At 39.4% G+C, this 19,893-nt stretch overlaps 1 protein-coding gene across 6 annotated transcripts in view; it reads right to left on the minus strand.

Moving 5' to 3' along the window:
* RPS6KA3 (ribosomal protein S6 kinase A3) overlaps positions 1-19,466 on the minus strand; it is a 117,412-nt gene extending 97,946 nt beyond the window's left edge. For 4 of the 6 annotated variants that reach the window (XM_030806620.1, XM_030806623.1, XM_030806619.1 and 1 more), the window contains exon 1: positions 19,038-19,116. Coding sequence is in view for 2 of the 6 variants with exons in the window: in XM_030806626.1 (XP_030662486.1) it covers positions 19,038-19,106 (69 nt within the window). In the remaining 4 variants the exon portion in view is untranslated. Of the gene's footprint in view, positions 1-19,037 lie in introns of all 6 variants that reach the window. The other 2 variants (XM_030806626.1, XM_030806627.1) reach the window with 1 other exon arrangement.
* Positions 19,467-19,893: the final 427 nt, after the last annotated feature.

Below are 19,893 nucleotides of genomic sequence, written 5' to 3' on the forward strand. Positions count from 1 at the left end.
TTGGGAGGCCGAGGCAGGTGGATTGTGAGGTCAGGAGATCGAAACCATCCTGGCTAACACAGTGAAACCCTGTCTCTACTAAAAACACAAAAAAATTAGCCAGGCGTGGCAGCGGGTGCCTGTAGTCCCAGCTACTTGGGAGGCTGAGGCAGGAGAATGGCATGAACCTGGGAGGTGGAGCTTGCAGTGAGCCGAGATTGTGCCACTGTACTCCAGCATGGGCGACAGAGCGAGACTCCATCTCAAAAGAAAAAAAAAAAAAGAAAAGAAAAATCTGAGAATATTTATACAAAACAAAGGAAAAGTTACCCTCAAATCTTAAAAAAAAAAACAAAAAACCTTCAAATCCTATTGAAAGTAATTTAAATTACATTAAAGAACCATAGCTTTTTTTCTCATTTTTTCAAACTGTTCTTTAATGCAATTCAGTAATTTTCTTCATTTAGGTCTTGTCCTTTGCTTGTTATGTTTATTTCTAGGCATTCAACATTTCTGTTGCTATTATGAATGAGATCTTTTTTCCATTATAGTTTCTGTTTATGGCTCATAAACAGGAAAGCTGTTTGTTGATTTCTGAATACATTTTGTGTAATATCACCTTAGTAGACTATCATTTGTTTTAATAAACCTTTTTAGTGGATTTCCTTAGATTATCTAAGTGGATAATTATATCATATATGAATAATCTTTTATCTTTTTGAATACTCTTTGATTTTCTTATTTAATTGCATTAGCAAGCTCTTCTAGAAGGTAAAATAGAAGTGAAAATAGCAAGCATAGTTTTAATGAGAATGCCTACAATATGTCCCTACGAAACATGATGCTGGTTATTGGTTTGAGATGATTTTTTTAAGTATTAAGGACATATCCTTTTATTCCTATTAGTAAAATTACTGGGAATAAGTTTTTAATTGAGAATAGACACTTCAATGCTTTTTAGATTTTTTTTTTTTTTTATTTTTTGAGACAGATTCTTGCTCTGTCACCCAGGCTGGAGTGCAGTGGCATGATCTCTGCTCACTGCAAGCTCCGCCTCCCGGGTTCACACCATTCTCCTGCCTCAGCCTCCTCCCAAGTAGCTGGGACTACAGGCGCCCTCCACCACGCCCAGCTAATTTTCTGTATAAACTTTTTTCTTACATTTTATTTAGAAATGATCAAATGATCATTAAGTCACAGGAAGTTGCAAAAATAATACAGAGAGGTCCCATACACTTTAAACCTACTTCACCCCAGTGGTAACATCTTATATCACTTCCTGTCAAAGCCAGGACATTGCAACTGCTACAATGCACAGATCCTACTCAGATTTCACTGGCTTTACAGGTATGTAGCTGTGTTTTCTAGGCCATTTGATCACATGTGTGGGTCTCTATATCCACCACTACAGTAAAGATACTGAACAGTTTATTGCCACCGGGATCCCTCATGTGGCCCCTTTATGACCACACTTCCCTCCCCTTTTCCTAATTCCTGGCAATCAGTAATCTTTTCTCCATTGAGATAATTCTGTCATTTTAAGAATGTCATATAAATCACACAGCATGTAACTTTTTTTTCACTCAGCATAAATCCCTTGAGATTCATCCAGGCTGTTGTATCGACAAGTCGTTCCTTTTTAGTTAGCGAGTAGTATTATTCCATGATGTGGATGTGCTAGATTATTTGACCATTTACCCATTCAAGGACATTTGGTTTCTAATTTTTGGATAGTACAAATAAAGCTGCTATGAACATCCGTGCACAGACTTTTATGTGGACCTAAGTTTTCATTTCTCTGTGGTGAATGTCCAGGAGTACAACTGCTGGATCACATAGCAAGTATATGTTTATTAATAAATGGCCAAACTATTTTCCCGAGGGGCTGTATCATTTTATGCCCTCACCAGCAATATATGATCTAGTTTGTTTGCATCCTCGCCATTTATTATTGTCACTATTTTTTATTTTGGCTGTTCCAATAGGTATGTAGTGATATCTCATCATGTTTTTTCACTTCCCTGATAGTTAACCATGCCGAACATCTTTTCATATGCTTATCTGCCATTCATCTTTGGTGAAGTGTCTGTTCACTTCTTTTGTCTATTTTTTGCCTGGATTGCTTGTCTTTGTTATTGCTGAGTTTTGAGAGTTCTTTGAATATTGTAGATACAAGTCCGGTCTCAGTTACAGGTTCATACCCTTCACAGAGTCTTTTTCATAGATAAAAGGTTTTGAATTTTCAGAAGTTCAATTTATTGTTTTCTTCTTTTATAGAATTTGCTTTTGGTCTCAGGTTTAAATGCTTCATTTAGCCCACAGTCCTGAAGATCTTCTCCTATGTCTAAATTCTAAAAGTTTTCTAGTTTTACATTCAAATCCACGATCCATTTTAAACTAACTTTTACACAGTATGAGATTTGGGTTGAGACTTACTGTTTTACCTATAGATGTGCAATAGCTCCATGCACCATTGTTGAAAAGGTTATTTATCCTTCCTCTATCAAACTGCTTTTGTAACTTTGACAAAAATCAGTTGGCTGTACTTACGTGGGTCTATTTCTTGTTCTCCATTTTATTCCACCGATCTGTGTGTATATCCCCTTGCCAATACTACAGTATTTTGAGTACTGGAGCTATATAATAAGTCTTAAAATCATTTGGAATGATTCCTCCCATTTTATTTTTAGAGACAGGGTCTTGCTCTGTCACCCAGGCTGGAGTGCAGTGGTATGATCACAGCTAACTGCAGCCTTGAACTCCTGGGCTCAAGGGTTCCTCCTGCCTCAGTCTCCCAAGTACCTAGGACTATAAGTGTGTGCCATTATTCTTTGCTAAATTTTTAGAAATTGTTTTTCTAGAGATAGGGCCTTGCTATATTGCCCAGGCTGGACTTGAACTCCTGGCCTCAAGTGATCCTCCACCTCAGCCTCCCAAGGTGCTGGGACTACACCATTAAGTTTTATGTTAGCTGTGGGTTCATTATCAAGTGGAGCAAGTCCCCCTCTATTAGGTGGCTGAGTTTTTATTATGAATGAATGTTTAACTTAGCTAAATTTTTCTCTTTCCTATAAGCCATTTTATGATCAAGAAAAAATATGTTTTCTCCATTAATATCATGTGACTTGTCTTCTTTAACCTTTCAATATTGTAGGCTACCTTGAATGATTTTTGAATACTGTGTCTGATGTGGAATAAAGCCCACTTGGTCATGGCATACAATTCTTATATGTTGTTGGATTTGTTTTGCTAGTTTTTGTTGAGGATTCTGTGTCTATGTGCTTCAGGGATATTGACCTGTAGTTTTCTATACTATCTTTAGGTTTTGCTATCAGGATAATACTGGCCTCATAAAATGAGTTGTAAAGTGTTTTCTATTTTCTGGAAGAGACTATGCAGAATTTATGTTATTTCTTTATTCCTGACAGTCCAAGTTTCCTTCTTTTATCATTCTCTTTCAGGGTCTGCTACTCACAAATTCTCTTAGTTTTCCTGCGTCCGAGACCACTCTGATTTTACCTTCATTCCTGAAGGATATTTTCACTTGGCATAGAAATCTGGGTTGACAGTATCTTCTTTCAGCACTTGAAAAATGGTGTGCCATATCCTTCTGGCATCCATAGATGTTTTGAGATGAGGTCTCACTGTGTCGCCCAGACTGGAGTGCAGTGGTGTGAAGATGGCTCACTGGGGCCTTGACTGTCTGGGCACAAGTGATCCTCCAGCTTCAGCCTCCCCAGTCGCTGGAATTACAGGCACGTGCCACCATGCCTGGCTATCTATTTTTATTATTGTTATTATTTGTAGAAATGGGGTTTTGCCATGTTGCCCAAGCTGATCTCGAACTCCTGGGCTCAAGCAATCCTCCTGGCTTGGCCTCCCAAAGTGCTGGGATTATAGGCATAAGCCCCCCAGAGTGCTGGGATTACAGGCGTTAAGTCTTCCAAACTGCTGGGATTATAGGCGTAAGCCACTGTGCCTGGCAGGCATCCATAGATTCTGATGGAAAATCTGCTGTTGCATAAATTGTTCCTTGTAGGTAACAATTCATTTCTCTCTAACTGCTTTAAAGATTCTTTAATTTTGAAAAGTTTGATATTTTACTTTTTCAATTGTCATAAAACATAAAATTCACTACCTCAACTATTTTAAGTGTATGGTTTAGTAGTACTAAGTATATTCACATTATGCAACTAATCTTCAGATCTTGCAAAATTGAAACTCCGTATCTATTAGACAATAACTACTCATTTCCAAAAGTTTGATTTTGATTTTGTCTAGGAGTGGATTACTTTGGGTTTATCTTATTTGGGATTCAGTCAGCTTCCTGAATCTGTAAGATTATGTCTTTTGCAAAATTTGGGGAAATTTCAGCCATTATTTCTTCAGGTCCACTTTCTTTTTCCCCTTTCTGGGACTCTGATGACATAAATGTTAAATCTTTTGTTAATGTTCACCAGGCTCTTGAGGCTCTGTTCACTTTCCAGTTTATTTTTTCTCTATTGTTCATTTCTATTGCTTTATCTCCAATGTTATTCTTTCCTGTCATCTCCATTCTTCTGTCTAGCCCATGTAGTAAGTTTATTTCACTTACTGTATTTTTCAGTTCTAAAATTTCTATTTGGTTCTTCCTTATAGCTTCCATTTCTTTTCTGAGACTAATTTTTCATTTGTTTCAAGTGTGTTTGTGATTGCTCCCTGAGGCATTTTTGTGATGGCTGCTTTAAAATTCTGGTCTGATAATTACAACATCTGAATTATCACAGTGCTGATGTCTGTTGACTGTCTTTTCTCATTCATGTTGCGATTTTCCTGGTTTTTGGTATAAGTGATTTTCTACTGTCTAATGGATATTTGGAGATTATAGGACTCTTTTCTATTTAATCTTTCTTTTTTTCCCAAAGCAGGCAATCTTCCTGTTGAGGTAGAGTGTGTATGTTCAACTTCCCTCTGGGCCGCACCAACATCACCCAGGCAAAAGTGGAGCAATGACTCACACTGTTTTGTTGCAGATGGGTGGGATGAAGTTTAGCTCCACTCTTAGTCCCAATAAAAGTAGGGCACCAACCTGTATCACCTCATTGCCTCTGAGTAGGGGTGTAAGCTCACCTCCCTGCTGGGCCCCACTGATGACAGGGAGGAGGAAAGCAGAGGGCTGACTCATACTTCTTTGTTGCTGCACTATAAAGCCAAAAGCTCGGCTCCCCAAAGGACCCAGCTAACAACAGGGGAGGGTAGAGGAGGAAGCAGAATGCCAACTAGCCCTGCCACCCATCACTTGCCAGATGGGAGTGAAGGCTCAGTTCTCCACTGGGCCCCACTGACATTAGTGGAGGTAAGATGTGTTGAGAATCCTACCTCCAACCATCTTGTTCTGCCTTGTTGATGTCAGGTGAGGGTAGAGTACGGATTAACCCTGGCTCACGTCACCTCGTTAAGTGTCATTGCTTCTGGGTTGGGGTGGAGGTTCAATCTGCTGCTAGACCCCACTGCTGCTAGACACCACCCTGGCAAGAGCATAACTTCCTTCTGCTCGAAGTGGAATGAGGGAAAACGCTTCCTGCCTGGTCTGCCAAAACCACCCAGCAGGGGGAACCAAAGTGCTGTCTGCTTTTGCTGGGCAAAGAAATGGGTGCTTAGGTCTCTGATCTCCCCAGCCCACACCACTGGGTTGGGGAGTGAGAGCACTGTTATTTGCTTCTTTGGGGTGGGGTGGGGTGGGGTTTTTCTGATGGTATTTGGCCAGGGTAGGGTGAGTATTGTCAAAAAGGTTCAGACTTACTTGGCTACCTTTCCCCTAGTTGTTTGTCTAAAGGAAACAGGCTTTTTCTCAGAGCTCTTTTTGTCTGTGACTGTTGGCAGTTCTAGTTTGGAGGCTTTCATAGCACCCTGTCTAGGATATATGGGAGGTGACAGGAAGAACACAAATAGCGAATTCCCTGGGTTTTCTTGAGTCCCAAGGTCTGCAGGCTGTTTGCCTTCTTTTACCACCTTTAGAGTGTTCCTGTGCTTGTTTGTTATGTCTAAGGTGTTTTAGCTGTAAGGGAGATCAAGGAGGAATAGGGGTCCTCTATCTTGGCAGAACCAGATGTATCCTCCAAGTGATTAATTTTTATGTTGAAAATAACATTTATTTTCTAATTTTCCACATTATGGTTGAAAATGTACTACAGAAAACTGCTGTAACATTATAGGTCATAACTTCCTCCTAAAGATCCAATTACATCTGCTTATATTATTCTTTCCTAATTTACCTTGTTTCATGCTATTAAACTTCCTGCCCACCCCAGTACTTCTAGACTTTAATGTTCCAAAAGAAAATAATTCCATTTAATTCATTTTCACCTGGTAGTATACTATACATACTCAGAAGAGCTGGCAGGGGAGGGGAGGTGGTGAGCAGGAGATAGCTTTAAAACTCATTTATGAGCTCTTCTTTTTATTAATCCAAGGCAAAACTTATTTTTAATTTGCCTATGACATTTCTCTAAGGATTACTTAATATGAACATCCATTTTGATAGCTATTACTCTTGAATTATACCAAAAGCCAGCAGGAACTTGAAAGAAAAGAGGCAAATAAGGTTTTGTTTTATTTGCATTTTTACTTCTTCAAATAACATACCTGTATATGTTACTTCACTTGAGATGGATTCCTGAATTCATTTATCTGTTGACTTATATTTAATTTCAGAGATTCTAGGAGTATTGTTTTTCTGTTATTAAGATTAATAATTAATCTTCAATTAACTCTTGCACTTTTGCTTTAAATAAGAAACTATGGACTAGTTTAGGCCGAGGAGACTCTAAGGAAAAATATCACTGCCCCAATCTTTGTTTTCTTTCTGTAACTTTCTTTTTTAAGTTCTATAACCAATATTTAACTCTTTGTTGTGTTCCTCTAGGAATTCCACTCTGGCTGAGAGAAAGGGTGCCCTAGATGAGAGGTATCCTAAGGCACTCTCATAGAACCTAGAGCTCTATTAACCCATTTGGAAAACCACTATTTTAGGAAAAGCCTTGTATTTATCAAATCTAAAAAGAAAGAAAATATCTTAAAAGCACGTATTGAAACTAAGTTTTCTGAGAAGAAATATATATACAAGGAACTTCCCTATCAGCATTGGAACAAAAGCCAACTTAAGTCCCTCAAACAGTAAAATAAGCACGTGAATTATGTATACAAATGGACAAGAAGCACATGAAAAGATCCTTAACATCAGTAGTCATTAGAGAAATGCAAATCAAAACCACAATGAGATACCACTTCACACCCAGTAGGATGGTTATAGTAAAAAAGACAATAATAAGTGACGGCAAGGATATGGAAAAGCTGAACTCTCATACACTGCTGATGGGAATGTAAAATGGTACAGGCCAGTTGGAAAAGTTTGGCAGTACCTCAAAAAGCTAAACATAGATATACCATATGACTCAGCAATTCTACTCCTAGGTATATATCCAAGACAACTGGAAACATATGTTCACATAAAAACTTAATACGAATGTTCACAGCAGCATTATTCATAATAGCCAAAAGGTAGAAACAATTTCCAACGTCCATCAACTGATAAATGGATAAACAAACTGTGGTATATCCACACAATAGATTATTCAGCCACTTAAAAGAATGAAGTCTTGCTACATGCTACAACATGTATGAACCTTGAAACATGTAAGAACCTTGAAAACAGACACAAAGGCCACATATTGTAGGATTACATTAATATGACATATCCAGAATAGGTTAATCTAGAGACAGAAAATAGATTAGTGATTGCCAGGGACTGGGGGAATGGAGGAAATGGGGAGTGACTGCTAACACGTATGAAATTTCTTTTTGGGGTGATGAAAATGTTCTAGGAAACAGATAGTGGTGATGGCTGCACAACCTTGGGAATTTAATAAAAGCCACGAATTATATACAAGGGTGAATTTTATAGTATGTAAATATCTCAATTAAAAAAGGAATTAGGCTGGATATGGCGGCTCATGCCTGTAATCCCAGAATTTTGGGAGGCCAAGGCGGGCAGATCACCTGAGGCCAGAAGTTCGAGACTAACCTGGCCAACATGGCAAAACCCTGTCTCTACTAAAAATACAAAAAATTAGCTGGGCGTGGTGGTGGGCACCTGTAATCCCAGCTACTTGGGAGGCAGAGGCAGGAGAATCACTTGAACCCGGGAGGCAGAGGCTGCAGTGAGCTGAGATTGCACCACTGTGCACTCCAGCCTGGGCAATAGAGCAAAATGTCGTCTCAAAAAAGAAAAAAAAAGGAATTAGGCCGGATGTGCGGGCTCACGCCTGTAATCTCATCACTTTGGGAGGCAAAGGTGGATGGATCACCTGAGGTCAGGAGTTTGAGACCGGCCTGGCCAACATGGAGAAACCCCATTTCTACCAAAAATACAAAAATTAGCCAGGCGTGGTGGTGGGCACCTGTAGTCCCAGCTACTCGGGAGGCTGAGGCAGGAGAATAACTTGAAACCAGGAGGCAGAGGTTGCAGTGAGCCGAGATTGCACCACTGCACTGCAGCCTGGGTGACAGAGAAGAAATACATATACAAGGAACTTTCATATCAGCATTAGAGCAAAATGCTCTGGGTGACAGAGTGAGACACTGTCTCAAAAAAAAAAAAAAAAAAGAAAAATAAAAGGAATTAATTAGGGCTATTTGACCTGACAGTCTAAGAAAAAAAAAAAAAAAGATTGCATAACTTTCCTTTTAAATTTCCTTTTCTTATACGGTAGCAAGATAATTGTTAACATTTTTGGGTTGAGCCAAATTCTGTTTTCTGGCACTTTGAGGGAACATCAAGTAGATTTTTCTGAAAAGAGGATGCAAAGATAGAGAGGTAATGATTTAATAAGCTGCAATCAAAGAACAGAGCACATTTACTCAGGCATACACCTAGAGGCTTCTGTAAAGAGAGCTGTTAAGTAATGTCTAGGCAGGCCCCCCTTTTTCCAAGTACTGTAATTTTTGTTTCAAACGTTAGACATTTTATTTGTAAGACAGCTGGTTAGAAATCTCAAATAATCTTCCCATACAATGTCATAAATGCTGTTTTTCAGGCCAACTCACAAAAGCCTATTTAACCCACCGTATTTGGAAACTAACATCAACTTCACTCAGTTTTACTAACTTTTTAAACTTTATTGACTACTTAAGCACTGTCTCTATTGTGAACAGCATTCCTAGTTCATGCCAGGATCACATCATCTCTACAGGCCTCCTTGGTGAGAAGGCGGCTTTATGCTACATACATACATATATTTATATATATGAGAAGTCACCTATCTCTCTAGGTTATTCTCTACATCTCCACAATAGCTACTCATGTAAACTACCTGGAACCTTTTTCCCCTGTAGCAGATTTCATTTAGACTGAGTCACTCACCTGGATGTTCTCAACTCAAACAGGGCTGTGTAGTGAAAAGTCAACAGAATTTGCAATCTGTGAGACTTGGGTTTGAATTCTGGCTCCTTCAGTTACTAGCTGTGCAACCATGAGCACGTTATTTAACCCTTCTAGGCTTCAGTTTCCTCACCTGTAAGTTGAGGATAATTCTGTATACTTCATTCAAGTTGATATACACAAAGTGACTTGTCAAGGGGGGCATTCAATAGACGTGAGCTTCCTTCCATCTTCACTTGGGAAAGAAAGAGCAGTGATCTCAACGTACCCCTCACCCTTCGTCTGTAGGCAGGAACATTCTGAAGTTGTTTTTGTAAACTAAGGACTGTATTTTCCAGACTTATAAATTAAGGCTAAGGCAAGACTGTATATTATTTTGGGTTTGAGTACTCTGACACAGCAAACGAGTTAAAATTAGCAGAGGGTAGAGAAAAAGTAATATTTGAACTTTTGTGCATTGTGGCTCTTTCAGAATTTATATTTAAAATAGTTTTGATAAAATTAAAAAGTTGTATTGATATTATGTGGATGACAAAATGAATTTTAGTGAAATGAATGTGCTGCACACCCCAACTCTGACTTTGTTAACATATCACCTGGCGCAGGTCTGCCTGAACAGGTCTCAATTTTCTTACATAAATAGGGTAGGGCTAAATTGTTCTCTAAAATTCTATGCTAAAAAAATTTAAATGCTTTCATATTTCAAGATGCACCAATCCACTTTTTCAGTTTTAACTAGCACAGTACAGTGAATGCAACACAATATTTAAACAAATTACCATACAGTAATTTATCCATCCAATAATATAGAAGATAATTGTATATTTTTCTACCCAGAGACATTAGTCTTACTGTTTATGTCTCGGTCTGTAAGCTCGGTGCACAAGAGGAAACTTATAATTACAACATTTTTTGATATTTAAATTTCCCCCAATGTTTTAGTGTTATCACTTGAATGAGATGTCACAGTAAAACTATTAAAGTTGTAGGAAGAGTAGAATGGTGATTTGTGGGGTATGTACCACCCTAGAGGGTTTATCAGAATCTTCAAGGTAGAAAAGGACAAAACTAACCTGATTAAACATAATTTGAAAAAGCATGTTAAATATGTTTTTAGAAAAGGTTTAGCCTATTAATTTCAAGATACAAATCATACAAGGTAGAAATGAAAAAACACTGGTGTAAAAAATGCATTCAATTTGTACTAATCCTGTAATCTGGAATTGTACTGTTCAACATGGTAGCCAATAGCCACTAGTGACTATTAGTTAAAACTTAAAAATTGATTTCCATACTAGCCACATTTCAAGTGCTCAACAGCCACATATGGGCAACAGCTACTGTACTAAACAGTGCTGATCTAGAAATTTTTTGTGATTTTAAGTAAATCTTTATTATTTTATATTATTTTCAGATAGATGCCTCTGTTCCTAAATGTGAAGAAATGAAGTAACATTCTAGGTAGCTGAGATTTTTGCTACAGGTTTTACAAGATTTCTGGAGTGAAGATTTATCCCAAACCACTGCACTTGAGATGCATTTCAATCTATTAATGTCAAAATGATCTTTTGCTTCAGGCTATCATTTGACATCTGCTTCTAACACATATCAAATGACTGAACCAAGTTTCCTATGACAAGCTTTGTGGCCCAAAGAATTAGAGAGAAACTCACAGAAATCTAAATGACAAGGTCAGATTTGAAGATGAGATTATTACCATATGTAAGATTATAAAAATCAATTTATATGGTGGGCAAAACAAAACTAGTTTTTAAGTTATATAAGAGACCACGGACATATTAGTTAAGATGGGAAAATTCGATTTAACTTATGCTATGGTTGTAATTCTATTATGACAAGAAATCTAAAAGTGCTTTTAGATTTACACCTACGTGTAGAGTAACAAATATTTAGGAAACTAGCACTATTTTATGAGAACAACAGAAAAGGACTCACAATATGGAGACCTGACTCCAGGCAGGGCAGTAGGCTAGCTTTCAATTTAAAGCTGCCTGTTTTTTAGTTCATTTATGTTCTACTTTCTAGTTGACATCTTCAAGAGAGGAAGGTAAATATGCAGGGCAGGTAATGCCAGCAATTGAGCCATTCTGTTATGGTATGTAAAACATAAAATCACTATTCATTATTTGGTAATATGCCCAGCAAACACCCCTGACCCCAGAGGTATTTGTACATGATGAGCAGAGACCAGAAAAAGGGTGAGGATGCTATTTTACATTATTTGGAAACTGTAACTTTTTTATATTACTAATCCTAGCTATCTATTCTCTAGTAAGTGAAAACAAGAAGCAATTAATTTAAACAGGAAAATGGGAGAGAAAAGCAGATTAACAGTGGCATAAAGTGGCATATAAGAGAATTTTCCAACTACAAATATTAGACATAAGTTACAGAAACAGTCAATATACAGGTCATTTAGTAGGGGCAATTAGCTTGATATTAAGTAGAATATGACCATTAATTTTCAGAACATCGAATCAAAAGTGTAAATTATTTTTAACTTTTATTTAAATTATTATTAAATTTATATTCACTATTAAGACGGAACATTTTTATACAATTTAGAAAGATTTCAATTCAAAATGAAACAAAACTCTTGACAGTTAAAGAAAACACTTCAATATAGTCAATTAAACATAACAGCTCATTTCCAGGCAATACTGGATCGCGTTACTGTAGTTATCAGACTTTCCAAAACTGTGTTGTGCAAAGCACTTTGTGTCCGCTGAGACTTCAATAGATGGTTCACAAAAAAGGGGTTCTGACATCAAGTCTCAAATGCTGTGGGCCATATCCGTTTTGCAGATTCATTGTATACAACATCTTAAAAGTTCTAAATTATACAGTAAAGACAGGTTAAATCTTATTTAATGCTACATTTCCCCAACTTACTTGATTATGCCACACTACCTTGTTTTTTGGAGGGGGGTGATTCTTGAGGCATGGATACACCTTTTAACATCATATCTCCACAGACTTTACAGCTTGAAAAATACTATACATACTATTTAGAGTTCTGTAAGAACCAACACCACTTTACAGACAAAATCTGAAGGATTACATTTCTAGACAGGAAAACCCAGTTACCCTATGGCATTTCCAAATAACTAAAACAAATGTATTTATAGTAATGGGAAGGAGGTGTGATATATTAATTTCCTTCCCTAAAAATTAAGAGAATGGATTCATCCTAAAAATATAAAAAGGTGTGCACATTTTGTGTTGGTATGTTTTAGAAAGAAAGTTAAAATTCTACCTATTGATGCTATAAACTGACTTTAACCATTTCTTCAGGGACACATTACCTTCAAGAGGTAGACATACAGAATACACTATATTTCATTGATTAATAAAAGATACAATCAAGTGTAAGATACGCTATCATTTTATATATTGTTAAGGAAAAACATGCTGCTAATTAAACTATGACATCCCATGGATTGTGAGACATCTTCCAATTTGAGCAATGTTAAAAATGTGAACAAACTTTCCTTTCTTCCTTCTTCCACATATATTCTTCACAATGTTTTTTCCCTTTAAAGACAATATTGAGGAAGGGATCAATGCAAAAAGGACAACATTCAAGAGATTTCTGTTCCCCTTGCCCTTTCAATTACATTCAGATATTACCATGACTATTTAAACTGATCAATCAAATAAATCACTTTTAATTGCTTTGCTGGATTCTAAAAAAATACCCCAGAGGAAAAACAAAGAACTGAGATAGTTCTTTAAGAGGGATGATTCATTGTAACTGTTGTTTATTAAAAACTTAAACCATGTACTGAACCAAGTACTTTACATATATTATTATTTCACTTAATTATCACCAAAACTCTATGAGGTAGACATTATTTTCATCCCTATTTTACAAATTAGGATGTTGAAGTATAGAGATATTAAATATAACTTGCATAAGGTTACAAAGTTATTAAGTGGCAGAGCCAGGACTCAAACACAGGTCTTTATGGCTCCAGAGCTTATGTTCTTTAATACTTTGCTATTAATCCAAATAACCCCACAAAGTCCCTTCTAAGTTTTAAGAATGAGCAAAACCCAAAATACTTAATTACTAGTACCTAATGTATTTGCTTAAAACAGGTCACACGACAAAAAGACAAATACTGCATGTTCTTACTCACACGTGGGGCTCGTAGGTAGGGAGTTTCTACTCAGAATGAGAGTTACTAGAGGATAGGACGGGTGTGGGGGTTACAGAGGGGGTGGGGGTGAAGAAAGGTTGGTTAATGGGCACAGTACATACAGTTGGACAGAAGGAATAAGTTCTAACAATGGATAGCAGAGTAGGGTGACTATAGTTCATAACAATGTTTTATATATTTCAGAATAGTTAGAAGAGAGGATTTGAAATGTTCCCAACACACAGAAATGATTAATGGATACCCCAAATACCCTGATGTGATCATTACACATTCTATGCATGGAACAAAATATCACATGACCCCATAAAAATGTATAAATATTATTTATCAATTGAAAAGTAAAAATTTTGGTGTGCCAAAGTTTATCTTTCAACAGTTTGTTTAACCAAAGAGACAACTTCCTCCTATGTTTCTGTACATTAGGGATTAATAAATATTGGCTTTTAAATTGTACAACTTGATAAACTGTCAAAAAATAAATAGGCCAAATGTATTAAAATAATCATAATGTGCTATATGGATACATTTTATCCTGAACCTGTTTTATAAAACACATACACACACACACACACACACACATTTGTGTTTGTTTTGCTAAATCATGACAAAACTTAATGATTAAATATGGTAGTTTTTACTGAATGATTAAATAGGGTAGTTTTTCTTGGCTTTAATGCTTTTTGGTGTTAAACTGATAAACTAGAATATCTGAGATCTGATATCTCCAGGTTAATGATACAGGTCACTGTATTAATTCCAAAAGAACACACTGATGGGAGTGGGGTGGAAGGAAGACATTGAATGCTAGGTATTACAATTTAGATACTTGTTTTTTTCTATTTATGTGAATTGGGGAACGGGATGTATAATATATGTACTTGCACAGCTGCATTCCAATGCTTTAAAATGTGTTATCCACCAAAGCACATAAACAACTGAGCACTATCACAGGCAGGCATTACCAGTGAGACCACCAACATGTCAGTGTGTCATTCATTATAATCTGAACCGTTGGGTCTAAAGCACCCATTCTGCACTGGGTCAACCAGGCAACTGTGACCTTACCCATCATTCACAGCCTGGCAGATCACATGTCCCTGAGCATTGAACTGTAGAGCAAATCTTGTTAATTATCACAGTGGTATGAATTTCTTAGTAATAAAAATTTTTAAAAACTTTAGGACAATTGTTCTGCAACTCAGACTTCTAGATAAGTGATCTGTATTTTTGGTCATTCTATAATTTAGCAAATGTCAAATCCTTGGTCAGGAGTACACAGTCCAATTATGCCACCTGTCTTATTAAAAATAAGATATACTTATTGTGGTTTCCAGAAATGTACACTAAAGAGAAGACAAAGTCTGCCTATATTTGTTCCTGTAATTAGATAAAAGTTTTATTAATAAAATTTAAATGCATCCAGCAAGTTTCACATTTTGAATCTACCCCATTACTACAGGATCAAGCTGCCAAAATAAAGCAAAGTTTTCTAGATTTCACAAAACTGACATCCTCTATTGTAATCACTGAAAACAATGAAGTGTTCAGTAATGTGTCACAGTTACTTGACAGTTGACATGTAACAATACCTGTCCTCTCCTCAGATCTTCACTTAGGGGAAAGAAAAAAACCTGAAAGGTGGTAAAAATAAAACAGGAAAAGGAAAAGAAACAATAAAACATTTTTTTCAAAATCAATTATACTTTAATAGAGCATTTTCCCTATAGATGAAATAAGAAATCTATATAATATTTATATAGTAGAAATACTATAAAATCTATGTACTATACTATAGAATACTATATAATCTTTGAGGTTAAAAATGGCTGCACATTCACTAAACATGATCTCCCACACAAAGGCCTCATTTTCTATAATAAAATACTTATATACTTGATTTTTAAAATATTTTTCAGTGCATCATGGGTACCTGTTATTTAAAGAAGTCGAGGTAGCTATTTTCATACAACACATTGTATAATACACATTGTATACAACACATTATATTGTGGCTATTTTATATAACATATTTCTATAAAACAAAAATAACCTCCATAATTTTATTATTTTGAAAACTTCATATTTAGATTTACTATCATTTATACCTACTCTATTGCAACGGAGAAAAAAGTATCACTCTAGGTCAGGCTTATGATCCAGTAAATGCTGTCTCTGACAGCAGTGGCAAGAAATTTGTAGAACAGAAGAGCCATAATTCCTACCTATCCATCCTCTAAACAGTCAAATATTCAAAAGCATATTAGCATCTTTAAGTAACTCACTAAAGAGTTCACCTAGACCAGTTAGGAAGCTAGTTTGTTTTTTATCTTGTACCAATCCTTACTTTGCTTACATAGTACTTCCTTTATTATCCTAAATTTGCTTCTTTAAACATTTGGCCTAGTTCTAGCCTATCATGTTCTGACCCACGTTTGAGTTTAACCACAAGGGTTTTTTTGTTTTGAACACCATGAGATTCGTGTGAGGTCTTAAAGCAGGAAGGCCAGTGTAAAGAAACTGAAGAAACTGCCTGTGTTTTTACTGAGGCACTGAGGTCTTTTTAAATTGTTCATATTTTAATGAGATTAAAATGATAAAAAAGAGATAAGATTCATAGTCATCCTATTCCTGACTTTCATGATTCATTCAGCAGATATTTATTAAGTCCACAATATGTAAGTGCCAGGCATTGTGTTGAATGCTGAGGATTCGGGGGGGGCGGGGGGGAAATGTCTGCTTTCAAGAATTCACAGTGTACTAGGGATGAGACCATAAATGTAAACTCCTACACAGACCAATCCTGAAATCTTTTAACCTGGAGAGAAATATTTTGATGTATTTACTCAAGTAAATGACTCTTTAAAAAAAACGATGTTACTCTGGTAAAATACAATTATCTGATAAGAACCTACTGGGGAGGAAACGGTATAATAGTGAAAATATTAGACCTCTGAGTGGAACTTTTCAACCTTACCCTCACGGTCTTCAATATTTCCAAATTGTATCAGAAGTAATTTACTTGAAATAGCTGAACAAGCAAAGGAAATTAAATATCTAAAGGCAATTTGTTAGAATTTAGTTTTAATAAATCTTGGCAACACTGGCTCTGTTTGACATACCTTATGCCATAATAGCAAGAAAATTCTTTGAAAACAGCAAATTGTGGAACCCTATCTGCCAAGTTCTGGAAAACATGATAGTAACTGAAATAACAAGGCTTTACCAAATGAGACCTCTTATAATACTCTGTTTCTGGAAAATAGATGACCTCTAACTACTTGCTTATTTATACCCCGAATTTTTCCACAAAAGATTTGGAACATCTACACTGATATAAAACGAAGCACATGAATTGTATCCACCTGGCTTTGAATTATGGCTCTGCCATTTACTATTTATAATCTTTGTACCTTTTAAATTCTGAGATTTGGTTTCCTAATCTATAACAATGGGGACCATAATCCTACCCTGCTGGGTCACAGGAAGGATAAAATGAAATAGTAATGTAGCACAGTACCTGGCATATAGTTGGTGCTAAATAAATATGTTTTGTGCTTCCTTATCCAAATGCATTCTAGATAGAAAAAGGATAAGGTGGAGTTTTAAATGATATTGTTTTCCTATCACATCGATACATGCCAAGCAGAAATGTGGACTGATCTTGAGTTGCAATTGTTAATGTTTGTATGTAAAAGTCAGGCTCAAAGCAAATTTAATTTCTTTCCACAAGTTCAGTACTTTGAGAACATTTTATTAACCTTTTAGTTATATTATTTAATGCAAAAAAATTTCTGGGGAAAAATATGACAAGAGCTCTTGCATATTGTTTTTTACACTACTCATCTAAAGGATTATTAAACATCATAAATTTGGCTTTTTTATAAAATATTTATAGTATTAGTCTGGTTAACAATTTTAAATAAAGTTCTTGTGATTCTGCCAGTCTTAAAAACATGATTTCCTTTCTTTCTTTCCTTTTCTTTCAACATATATCAATGTCTTTTCCATTGAAGAGCAGCATTTAGTTCAGGTTTTACAAGTATGATCCAAGTCGCAAAATACTAAGCACCAATCATAAGCACTATTACAACTCTGCGTGCGTTAAGGAGAACAAGCAAAATTTTTATACAGCAGTGGAGGTGACTGGGGGAAAAAAGTGAAAAGCGATTTGAACTGATCCCCCGCCCTCTCCATTATACCGGAGAATGCAAGTGTCCCGCATCTCAGATTAAACTGAGCCTCGGTTTTACTGACGTAACCAGTAACCCTATCTACCTCTCACACTGCGGAGGCCGGCAGGGCAGCGGCTGCCGCCAAGCACACCACTCATCACAGCCTGCCCCGTTCCACCCCCGCGTTTCAGTCATGCTTTCCAGAAATGGGGTCACTCACTCAGTAACTATTACACACACGCAGCCTATCATCCTGTAATCCCCCAAAGTCCGCTGCGGGGAGAGAAGGCAGCAAAAAGTCAAGAAGGAAGAATTACAGACGCGCCACCATCAGGAATTGATTTTCCACTCCGGAGAGGAGCGGTGATACCTTGGAATGGGTCTTGTCTGGATTATTTTCGCAGACCTCGAGTTATTCTGGGACAGGGGCGGTTCAGAAAAGCTCGGTGTAGTGATGCGCCCGGGGAAATTCTGTTTTGCCCTGTTTGGGTATATTGTTTGGGTTTTGGGCACTAGGGTGGGTGTCTCAGGGACGGTCACCAGATCCTGGGCAAGGAAAACCAGAAAGCCCTTTACGGCGGCCGCTGATCTCCTTGAATATCACCCTCTCACCTCCATGGACAGGAAACTCAAGTTAAACTCACAGGGACGGGGGTCCAGCTCTGCGACCTCAGAAACGGAGGGGGTAGGGGACCTTAGGCTTCCACTTTCTTCTTTGCAGCAGCAGAAACCGCTGCGGCAGACGGGGGGGAGGCAAAACCCTGCACCCCCTACCCGAAACCCCCACAGGTCGCCGCCGCCCGTGCCCAGCGCGCCGGTCTCCCCGCAGCAGCCCCTCCCTCGGCCGGACTCGAGAGTCCCTGCTCCCCGGTGAACCCGATCCCTACCCCTCCCTCATCTCCCAAAGTCGCCAAGGTCCGGGAAAGCCCCCGACCCGGCTGGGCCAAACTTCCCAACTCCCCGCCGGCCCCCGCTCCGCCTCCCGCTTCCCCCACGCAAAGTTGATAAAAATTGGCTTCTTGCGAAGCCCCAGCGCCCACTCCAAACCCCACGCGCCACCACACTGGCAGTCCCCCGAGCGAGGGAAGGAGGTGAGGGTGCGGGTGGGAGGAATAGACAGACCGGCAAACAGACCCACCCCAACAACCCAAACCAAAACCCTGAGCCTGGGGGAAGACGCGACCGCGATCAGAACGGGCCGAGTGGCCAGCTCCGGGGAGCGAAGCGAGCCGGCGGGGGCGCGGGGAGGAGATGCGCCGGCCCCGGCCGCCCTGCTGCACTCACCTCAGCGCTGTCGGACGGGCTCTCCACAGCCATCTTCTGCCACGGGTCCGCCAGCTGCGCCAGCGGCATCTTCCCCCCCGGCCCGCCGCCTTCACCGCCTCCTCCCTCCCCGCCCGCCCCACGGCCGGCCCCGCTCCGTCGCCGCCCGAGCCCCACGGCAGCGGCAGCGGCGGCGGCGGCGGCGGCAGCGGCAGCAGCAGCAGCAGCAGCAGCAGCAGCGGCGGCGGCCCCAGAGAGGGCTCGACGCCGACGCCGACCGCCCGAAAGCCGCGCGCCTGGCCAGAGACGCCCGCGCGCTGAGCAAGAGCCTCGCGCCTCCGCTGGGCACCGGGTCTCGCCCCTTTCTTCCTCTCCTCCTTCCGCCGCCGGGACTACGGCTCCGCCCCCCCCGCCGGTTCCCGCGCCCGCTCCCAGCAGAACAGCGACCGCCGCGCGCTCCCCCACTTCCGCTCACAACATGGCGCCTAAGCGATACCTGTCTCTCAAAGCGAGGCTCGGCCGCCGCCACCACCGCCGCGCGCACCCAGGGGCTGGGCTAGTGGAGGACACGCCCCCGGCCGCTGCGCTCCGCTCCTCCCTCTTCCCACCCCCCTCCTTCTGCGCCCCAACCTCAGCTTCTGGGCCTCGCCTACTTTCAGGAAGGGCGAGCCCAAGAGATCTGGGGGCGTCGGCGGGAGGCGGGGGAAAGAAATGGGAAAGGCAGGAGGGGCGAAGGCTGGGAGCCTTTCACCGTCAAGGGTCCAGGCAGGTCGGAGGCTCCTTGGGAATGAGGGAGAACAGTGGTCCCCGCCCAGCTGGGGAGGGAGGTGGGTAAAGTACCGGGGGCGCAGTCCCGAGCCAAGGACCTGGGGAGGGG

This window comes from Nomascus leucogenys, chromosome X (genome assembly GCF_006542625.1).
Source record: "Nomascus leucogenys isolate Asia chromosome X, Asia_NLE_v1, whole genome shotgun sequence".
Lineage (NCBI taxonomy): Eukaryota > Metazoa > Chordata > Mammalia > Primates > Hylobatidae > Nomascus > Nomascus leucogenys.